This window comes from Osmerus mordax, chromosome 4 (assembly GCF_038355195.1).
Source record: "Osmerus mordax isolate fOsmMor3 chromosome 4, fOsmMor3.pri, whole genome shotgun sequence".
In the NCBI taxonomy this organism is placed as follows: Eukaryota; Metazoa; Chordata; class Actinopteri; order Osmeriformes; family Osmeridae; genus Osmerus; species Osmerus mordax.
The window spans coordinates 2,784,327-2,794,720 of NC_090053.1; the positions used below are offsets into that span (position 1 = coordinate 2,784,327).

Genomic DNA, 10,394 nt, shown 5'->3' on the forward strand with positions numbered 1-10,394 from the left:
CCTCCCCCCTCTCCTCCTCTTCCCCCCCCTCCTCCTCTGTCTCCTCTCTTCCTCCTCCTCCGCCCCTCCCTCCCTTCCCCTTCCCCCTCCTCTTTCTCCACAGGTGCCCTCCAGGTCACATGACCAAAGACAGCCCCTCGGGTGGGAAGACGTGCGTGTACACGCTTTGCGCCAGCCGGCCCTGTCGCCACGGCACCTGCGTGGCCCACTCGCCTTCGCGCTACTCGTGCCACTGCAGCGCGGGCTACAGGGGGCGCCACTGCGAGCTGGAGCTGGCTCTCTCCCACAACCAGGAGGGCAGCAGTCTGAGCCTCAGCTCCATGTTTGCCATCAGCATCTGTGTGCTGGCCTTCCTAGGTAGCTACGTGGACTACGTCCTCTTCTACCTGTGGTGACCTGCGGACCGACCCTCAGCCCACATCCCCCCCCCCCCCGCCGCCATCGACATCATCATCATCACCATCATCATCACCAGTTCTACTGTCCATGTAGATGGTTCTTCTCCTTCTCTTCCTCACTGTCTTCTCTGAGGGACTCAGAAGCGTGACAGCCCAACTTCACAGCCTTATTTTCACTAACCCCCCTTTCATCCCCCCCCACACTGCACGGCTGTCAGGTTGAGCTGTTGTTATGCTTCCCTTGCTCATATTTCCATGTCAATCTGTTTCTGCTCTGCAACCTGCATGGGTCTAAGTAATTGCAGTTTTCCTTGTGTTATCTGTTTGTGGTCTTTCCGTGTGTGTGCTGTTATAAGTGTGTGTGTGTGCTGTGTGGTGTGGGCTATTGTTAGTGTGTGCGTGTGTTGTGTGTGCGTGTGTTGTGTGTGTGTGTGTGTTGTGTGTGTGTCCCTGTGTCTTTCTCAAAGGGCTCTCTTAGGGGGCACAGTTCTGTTTATGAGTCTCTCTGTCGCAGGCAGGGATATAAAACGGTTGGCCGATCTAATACACTAGCCCCATGCTATAACCGCCTGAACCCTTCCCCCGAGTCCGGGGCCAGTATTAGCACATCCGTTATTCTGACACAGCCGATCCCTGCGAGAAACAGATAAACCGCTCCTCAATATTTGATAATGAATTCAAAGATAACTATGGCATCGTTCATGGAGATTCATGTGTTGCACGCTCAACCAGCAGACTCCTGTAGGCATTTGAGGTAGCCCATATAGCAGAGCGGAGCAGGCTGGACTAATCTACCCTCACACCTACCTCCTGAGTCACGATGAATACTTTAGTCTCTTTCAAAAGAGGCAGTGGAGGCTTTTGTGCTGACGCTCTCAAGAGTTCAGCTCATGCATAGATAGGTGTTCATTAGACATACAGTATCCAGATAGGAAGTGGAGTAGCTACTCTCGTCTAATCCACCGCTCTGATGCTGTAGGTGTCCTGTGAGAGCAGCACAGGAGGCCTATTGAAATATCTCATGTTGGAAGTTATTAGCTATCGTCATGGAGACATCCAATGCCTACTTTTATCACCCTGATAAAGAGAGAAAAAGAGAGAAAGAGTGAATGAGAGAAAGAAAATGGAAAAAGATCTCATGGCATAACAAACATGCCTCCAATATACCCCGGGCAGACGTTCTGCACACACTCTCCAGGCTGGTGGGCCTCTCAGAAGACCCAGGGCTGGGCCCAGCCTCTCAGTCAGACCCAGGGCTGGGCCCAGCCTTTCAGAAGACCCAGGGCTGGGCCCAGCCTCTCAGTCAGACCCAGGGCTGGGCCCAGCCTCTCAGTCAGACCCAGGGCTGGGCCCAGCCTCTCAGTCAGACCCAGGGCTGGGCCCAGCCTCTCAGTCAGACCCAGGGCTGGGCCCAGCCTCTCAGAAGACCCAGGGCTGGGCCCAGCCTCTCAGTCAGACCCAGGGCTGGGCCCAGCCTCTCAGTCAGACCCAGGGCTGGGCCCAGCCTCTCAGTCAGACCCAGGGCTGGGCCCAGCCTCTCAGTCAGACCCAGGGCTGGGCCCAGCCTCTCAGAACACTTCCTGCGTTCACACCGAACTTAAAGCGAATCTTTTGTGCGTTGCGATTCAGTCTTCTAGCGATTCACATCGATTCACAAATTTAAATTTTGTTTTTATCGATATATATTTTTCTCTCTCTCTCTCTCTCTATATATATATATATATATTTTATTTTTATTTTATTTATTTTTTTCAAAGAAAATTTTGGAAAAATCGTGAATAGATTTTTAATCGAATCGTGACCCCAAGAATCGAATCGAATCGTGAGGTACCAAAAGATTCCCACCCCTACTATTTCGTATTGGTTTATAGTAGTCATTTCGGACATGGTTTACGATGGAAAAAAAACAAAACGATTGGCTCCTAGCGATTCGTGCGAATAAACACGCAAAAATACGGTTTGCGTTTGGTGTGAACACAGCATAAGATTTAGCAGCTTGTATTTTGTGTAGTGAAATACAAAGTCACTGTAGATGGTGTTCAAAGTGCCTGTATTTTTGTACCAAAATAATTTTCTTTTTTAATAAAATAAGACAATATCATCCCATCTCTCCTCTATGTTCACTCCTACCATCCCGATTCTCATGTTAATAAAAAAACAACACAGTAGATGTTCTGTTTTCCCAGCAAATCGATCTCCATACTAGTGCAGCAGTCCTTCCAACACCGACGCTGCTGTCTTCAAACCTTTAGCAGAGAGGAGGAGATCATCACTATGGATTAATGGCAGGCTGCTGTGGTTGCTCTTTGCCCTGAAAGCTATTGATTCTTCTTTAGATGTATCATGGCGCTGGCTCTATTACTCATGGTTGTTGTAGAGGTCAGGCTCCCCTTCGCAACAGGCAAATAAAACCGCCGTACAGGTGTGTGTGGGAGAGAGAGGCATGTAGTGCTGATGTGGAGAGAGGAAGTAGACGGTTTTCTCGGGACCGTCTGCGTGGTGGAGGGGAGACGGGTCAGAATGGTTGTCATGCCTCAGAGCACCCTGACAGAGCAGGGCACGGGGAGAGACAGGAAACAGTAACCGCAGGCCAGAACAAAGTTCAGAGGTTACTTTTATCAGATATATGAATAGAAAGTACACACAGAAATAACAGCTTTTTTTTTTTTTTTTAAGGAGCGTATTTTTTGATCAAGTCGGTCCTGTCACAGATCTTGATCAGCGGTTGATGTTTGAGATAGAGCCTTGTCACCCTATCCACTACCTCAGATGTACATCCCACCCCGCCCTTCATCACAGGGTCTTCTGTTCTGGCTGAAGCTCCCAGACTAGCCCAAGAGCTACATGGAAGTGACCTTCCAGTTGTTCACACATCAGACGCCAGATAAGACCTCTGCGACGAAAACTGACAATTAAGACCCAGACAGAGACACCAGTCAGAGGAACCAATAAGAGGGGTGGGGGGGTGGGGTGGGGGATAAGGAGGCATGTCAGATGGCTTGGGAGAAAAAATAAACTATTGGGTTGAATGGACGGTAAAGGTCACTGCAGCATGCTGTATAATTCAGACAGTAGATGCGATTGATTAGAGCCTCTCTCCCAGCCCTCCTCCCTGTCTGATCTTCACAGCCTCTGCTGCAGTTGATAACCCTCAGAGGAATGTGTTTATGTGCCTCAGGATTGTGTCTCTTCGGGAACTCTTTAGAAGGAAAGGTCTAGAGAAGAACTGCCATTCCTAAATTAGTTTCATTTATTCATACATTCATTTATTCGCATTTCAATTGTACGATGAAGCCTGATGTGTACAGGATGTGACTGGATTGTGAAGGCGTGTATGGCGAGCCCCCCTGACCCTTGCTCTGGTGCCCCCCCAGTGTTGACATTGGGCTTGTTCCTGTACTCTTGCTGGAGGAGGCACAAGGGGCTGAAGGAGGGGGTGTACCACGTGTCCGCTCACCAGGGGGAGTGGGAGGACATCCGGGAGAACGTCCTCAACTACGACGAGGAGGGCGGGGGGGAGCAGGACCAGGTGACACACACACGCTCATACGCTCATGTGATATTGCAAAACATTGTTCTTTTATTGTACTGTATACTGTAGTCCTGTACATCGCATTGGGCAAGCTTCGGGAGAAAACAGCTGATGTCAGAATCGAGCAGAGCTTGGAAGAGTTGAAGTTTTCGTCCCAGTTGTAAACGGATGTTGTTGGATTCCTGAAGTCACCACTCGATCTCAGGAGATTTAGGAGTGGAAGTTAATTAGTGGAAATTAAACATGGTAGATAGCATTAAGCCTTAATGCCTCTATCTGTTCTGAATCTGCTGCTAATAGCAGTTTTCTCTCTCTCCAATCAGATAATTAATTACGGGGGCAATCAATGGTCTTACTGCCAGCAAAGTCTTTTAGACGGCCCTGCTCTCAGCTGAAGTGGACTAACTCACTACCTCTTTCTTCTTCTCTGACAACCTTCTCTCTCTCCCTCTCTATTTTCTCTCTATGGTTCGCTTGCAACCACTTTCCATTTCAATCCCTCGTTCCTCAGAATGCCTTCAACATGGTGGAGCTCCAAAGATCCCTGCAGTCCAGCCCGGCCCAGTCTCTGAGGTACAGCTACCCACAATGCATCATCTACCCGCAGAACAAACCGCCCAGCAACAAGACCAACGGGACAGCCAATGGCAGCGCGGCCATCGCCCTGCGCCTGGCGATGCCCCCCTCGGAGAGCTCGGGCCTTCCCTCCCCGCTCGCCACCCGCCGCTCTCACCTCTCCCTCTCCCTGTCCAGCCAGGACCTCGCCCTCTACCTGTGTGAGGTCATCAGAGACACTGAGCGCCTAGGAAACCCCGGTACCATGACTATGCCGCGCAAGGGTGTGGCCAACAAAGGGCGTAGCTTGGCTTCCATGCGCTCCCTCAGTTCGCTGGGGTCAGAGGGCAAGGGTCAGAGAGCACCAAACCCGCAATTGGACCGGCTCAAAGCTCTGAGGGCGGCGGTTAGTGACCTGAGGTCTGACATGGCCAGTAAGAACTCAGAGGGACAGAGAGACAAGAGGAAGGAGAGCAGGGAACAGCCCAGCAGTGAGAAGAGTGGGTGAGATCTGGGAGAGAGAGGGGGAGACCTGGGGGGAGATAGGGGAGGACTGAGGGGAGACCTGAGGGGAGAGAGGGGAGGACTGAGGGGAGACCTGAGGGGAGAGAGGGGGGACCTGAAAGAGAGAGGGGGGGACCTGAGGGAGAGAGGGGGGGACCTGAGGGAGAGAGGGGGGACCTGAGAGAGAGAGGGGGGGACCTGAGAGAGAGGGGGGGACCTGAGAGAGAGAGGGGGGGACCTGAGGGAGAGAGGGGGGGACCTGAGGGAGAGAGGGGGGACCTGAGGGAGAGAGGGGGGACCTGAGGGAGAGAGGGGGGGACCTGAGGGAGAGAGGGGGGACCTGAGAGAGAGAGGGGGGGACCTGAGAGAGAGAGGGGGGACCTGAGAGAGAGAGGGGGGGACCTGAGGGAGAGAGGGGGGGACCTGAGAGAGAGAGGGGGGACCTGAGAGAGAGAGGGGGGACCTGAGGGAGAGAGGGAGGGACCTGAGAGAGAGAGCGGGGACCTGAGAGAGAGAGGGGGGGACCTGAGAGAGAGAGATTGGGGGATCTGAGGGAGAGAGGGGGGGACCTGAGGGAGAGAGGGGGGGACCTGAGAGAGAGGGGGGGACCTGAGGGAGAGAGGGAGGGACCTGAGGGAGAGAGGGAGGGACCTGAGAGAGAGAGGGGGGGACCTGAGAGAGAGAGGGGGGACCTGAGAGAGAGAGGGGGGACCTGAGAGAGAGAGGGGGGGACCTGAGAGAGAGAGGGGGGACCTGTGGGAGAGTGGTCTCTTAACCTTCAAATACACCCTCTGACACTACTCACAGCTAGCTGTTGATGTTTGATAATCAGATGATGGTTTAGTAATGTTGAGATCTTGATACGTTTTTAACTTTCTGAACTGCTATGGATGGATTGTAAAAAAAGTTAAACATTTGATAGATCTTGTTTTTACAAATGAAACGTTGTGTTGTTTACCTGACAATGACACTGTAGTAGATCCGATGGTAAGCAATGTTTCTTATGAATCCCCTTTCCTCAATTTCTGACAAAATCTGTATTTATTGCAAACCTCACAGAAAATAGTGTACAGTATGTCCTCATGTGTAAAATAAGACTAAAGTATTCATGTTTGAAATGGATATTGTTTATGTTGTGTTGACTATGATGTCTGTGATTTATTTTTATTTAGATATCCAATTTTGAATAAATGAGCATATTTCGTATTTAAGTTGGGATCTTGTTTCCTCAAAGATATGAATATTTAATATTCATGTTTGTGATCAGCACTTTTTCATCCAACTTCAAACCCTTACCATCAAAGACAATCTTCAGAAAATCAGCACTTTAATGGATCTTCAAAATGTTTCCTCCTAAAATCTTTCCATGATGGCTTGTATAATTTACCATGGTCTGTGTATATGACCGTAAATGGATATATATATATATTGCTAAGCGATATTTTGAGACAGATTTGTGTCTCTACTTTGTCATTAACATGGGCGAGGTCAAGGATGATGAGATGAGATGTCCATGATGATGAGATGAGAAAAGACAAGTCTTTCTAAAGCTCAGACTCTAACATGTAGTAAAAGTATATAGCTTTTTTTAAATTCTATCTTTCTTTACAATTACATGATTTTGAAAAAAAGGCTTATTTAGTCAAAATCACTACACACAAGTAACCGAGCACTTCAAATATTTTGCTAAATGAAGCACTTGTATTTGAAACAATAACCTTGTGGCACACAAATGGTTCATACAATCGGATTCTGTTTGAACCAGTTACACACTATTGTGCTCAATGTAAATCCCTTTTACGTAATAGTCTGGATGATTTATTTAGATATATTGTTCAAATAAAGTACATTAAAATATCAACCAAACAGCACACAGAACACCAGTACTCACACACTTTACTTTTGGTCCCTTAAAAAGGGGGGGGCCACATATAAAATGTGTTGTAATTCCTACACCGTTCACCTGATTTGGATATAAATACCCTGAAATTAAAGCTGAAAGTCTGCACTTAAAGCACGTCTTGATTGTTTCATTTCAAATCCATTGTGGTGGTATACAGAGCCAAAATGATGAAAATTGTGTCAATGTCCAAATATTTATGGACCTAACTGTATATACAGCATATATACAATATTTATACCTTTACATTTTGCACTGAGAATCAGAACAGATAATAGAATACATACATAATATACATATATAAGCTTCTCAAATAAAGAACTCGTCCTTGCACAAACCTTGCATCAATGTGCTCACAGTACTCCTTTATGGCTTGAACGAGAGATATCCTGACAAAGGACTGGAAATCGTACACTTTCCACCACCATGCTAGAGTAAAAACTCCTAGATCGGGTAAAAGAAAAGTTTGGTGGGAGCTATATAGAATTCTGTAATGTAAAGAAGTGTGTTTCGTGTTCAAAAAAAGTTTGTGGCTGAGAATGTGCTTATAGTTGTGCAGATTTGAGTTTCAGTATCAGGTTTCACTAACTGTGATTTCACATTTTATTGTGTAAGCAATCATACACAACTTTTGTGCTGTTGCTCTGTTTGTGTGTGTGCCCATGTGTGTGCGTGTAGTGTATGTGTGTCTGTGTGTGTGTGTGTGTATGTGTGCCTGTGTGTGTGCCTGTGTGTGTGTGTGGTGTTACAGAAAGGCCTGCATAAAACAACAGGTGAAGTCATACTCTAAATATATTCACCAACAGAGACCTTGCGCTAAATGTTCTGTCTAGACAGTGGAGAAGTGATGCTGACAATAGACTATAGTTAATAGAGTGACCTGGTTTGGTAATGTCTTACAAACAGGATGATAATGTACTTCAGTATGTGAGAAGTAACATACCTTTGTCTGTTGCTATACTGTCACCTAGTGGAAGTCTAAGGGAATTACGTCTAAAAAGTGTGCTTAGACGTTGATCCAAAACGCTGTTTCTTTTATACTCTCTCCAGCCTCCAGAGGGAGCTGTTGTTACATAAACTGCACAGGGAAGCCAGGAGCACAGAGACGGCTACCACTTAGCGGTCAGTTACTATGGTTACTGTGTATGAAAACGGGCTCTGCCATGGATGAGCACTAATCCGTATCCATAGAGAGGAAGTGTACTTCCGTAGATTTTTCTTGTATCAGTAGCTACTTCACTTAACAATTTATTTGTACTTTTTACTTTCACTCCTTAAATGTTTTACACAAATATATGTAGGCTACTTTCTTCTTCTTACATTTTAAAGCCGGGCTCGTTACTTACATTTTTATCTGTATTTGATGGCATAATCAATTGTATTTCTTGCCATATTGCGCACCTTTTTTTCTGGCTATCAGCACAACAAACGTAAGCTAGTCTACGAAGCTACCATGGAGAAAGGCAGAAAAGAAGAATATATATTTTTTTAAGTTTGCATCCTTGATGAGTACTTGATGAGGACTCTACTCTAGTACTGTACTCCGTAATCTGCTCTGCTTTAATCTACTCTGTTTGAAGCTTCTCTGTTTTCCTTTCTCGTCTCTTCCTCTCTCTTCTCTCCGTTCCTTTCACTGTGTATGCATAGGCGGAAATCCCGGGGCCTTTTTTTAATGTGCTGTGTTACAGCAGTAATTTTGGTGTCCTCCTCAGGAATTGCTCGAGAATGTCATATAATTGTCCCCCCCAAAGTTGATAGTAGATTTTCGCCACTGTGTGTAAAAAATATTTTCGAAAAAAAGTTTGCATCCTGGATGAGTATGTGATGAGGACTGTACTATACTGTACGTACTTGAAAAGGATTGTCAACAGATCACTGACTTCCTATCAAAGCAGGCATGTATACCAGAAGACTACAGCATTGTAGTCCAGAAAAGTGGTCATTTATGGTCCTCAGTTGGGGACAAGAGATGTCACGGAACTGGCCTATAATGCTGTTGAAATATCTGTGAAGGATCACTGGAGAGAGGGAGACAGGAATGAGTGTGGGAGAGGATGAAGAGGAGAGGGGGAGGGAGTGGAATGGAGGGGAAGGACGGTTGATGTGACAGTTGAAGATTGTTCGAACGAGGGCTGACACACAAGTACTCAGCCACAGCCCCTGTAAGTCAGTCAGTTGATCAGACAGACATTCAGACTATCATCATTCTCACAGACCCTGGTTTGACTCAACCTCGTGCCAGCAACCCGTGTGTGTGTGTGTGTTTGTGTTTACTTGTCCTCAGGCTATGGATCCAGGGAAGTGACAGTTGGCCACGCCCCTCTGTCAGTCCCACAGTAAAGTGTCATGTGTCAACTTTCCTGACAAATGCGCCCCTCCCTCTGCTTGCCTCGCTGACTGGGGGACTGACATGACTGAGTGACAGCGCCCACACAATATCCCCGCTCACAGCCAGGACATGAGCAGTCTCTGATGCGCTTGGTTGGGGCCTGGGGGATGCAGACTAAGCTGGACACGGCTGAACTGCCTAGCAGGCTTCATCCAGAGACCTCATCCTCACTGCTGGGCTTAATCCACAGACCTCATCCTCACTGCTGTGCTTCATCCACAGACCTCATCCTCACTGCTGTGCTTCATCCACAGACCTCATCCTCACTGCTGTGCTTCATCCACAGACCTCATCCTCACTGCTGGGCTTCATCCACAGACCTCATCCTCACTGCTGTGCTTCATCCAGAGACCTCATCCTCACTGCTGTGCTTCATCCACAGACCTCATCCTCACTGCTGGGCTTCATCCACAGACCTCATCCTCACTGCTGTGCTTCATCCACAGACCTCATCCTCACTGCTGTGCTTCATCCACAGACCTCATCCTCACTGCTGGGCTTCATCCACAGACCTCATCCTCACTGCTGGGCTTCATCCACAGACCTCATCCTCACTGCTGTGCTTCATCCACAGACCTCATCCTCACTGCTGGGCTTCATTCAGAGTCCTGATTACCAGGCCACATACAGGCCTCATCCTCACTTCTGGTTATCATTTAGACCTCATCCTCACTTCTGGTTATCATTTAGACCTCATCCTGACTGGCAGGCCTCATCCAAAGACTTCATACTCACTGCTGTGCTTCATCCAGAGACCTCATCCTCACTGCTGTGCTTCATCCACAGACCTCATCCTCACTGCTGGGCTTCATCCACAGACCTCATCCTCACTGCTGTGCTTCATCCACAGACCTCATCCTCACTGCTGGGCTTCATCCACAGACCTCATCCTCACTGCTGGGCTTCATCCACAGACCTCATCCTCACTGCTGGGCTTCATCCACAGACCTCATCCTCACTGCTGGGTTTCATTCAGAGTCATGATTACCAGGCCACATACAGGCCTCATCCTCACTTCTGGTTATCATTTAGACCTCATCCTCACTTCTGGTCCAAAGACTTCATACTCACTGCTGGACTTCATCCACATTTGATCTTAACTGCCAGGTCTCGCAA

The 10,394-nt window shown here is 47.8% G+C and overlaps 1 protein-coding gene across 1 annotated transcript in view; it reads left to right on the forward strand.

The window, feature by feature from the left end:
- LOC136941624 (neural-cadherin-like) overlaps positions 1-4,993 on the forward strand; it is a 45,433-nt gene extending 40,440 nt beyond the window's left edge. Inside the window, 3 exon segments of the mRNA XM_067234159.1 lie at positions 104-357; positions 3,773-3,927; positions 4,442-4,993. Coding sequence (XP_067090260.1) covers positions 104-357; positions 3,773-3,927; positions 4,442-4,993 — 961 coding nt within the window.
- The last annotated feature ends 5,401 nt before the right edge of the window (positions 4,994-10,394 follow it).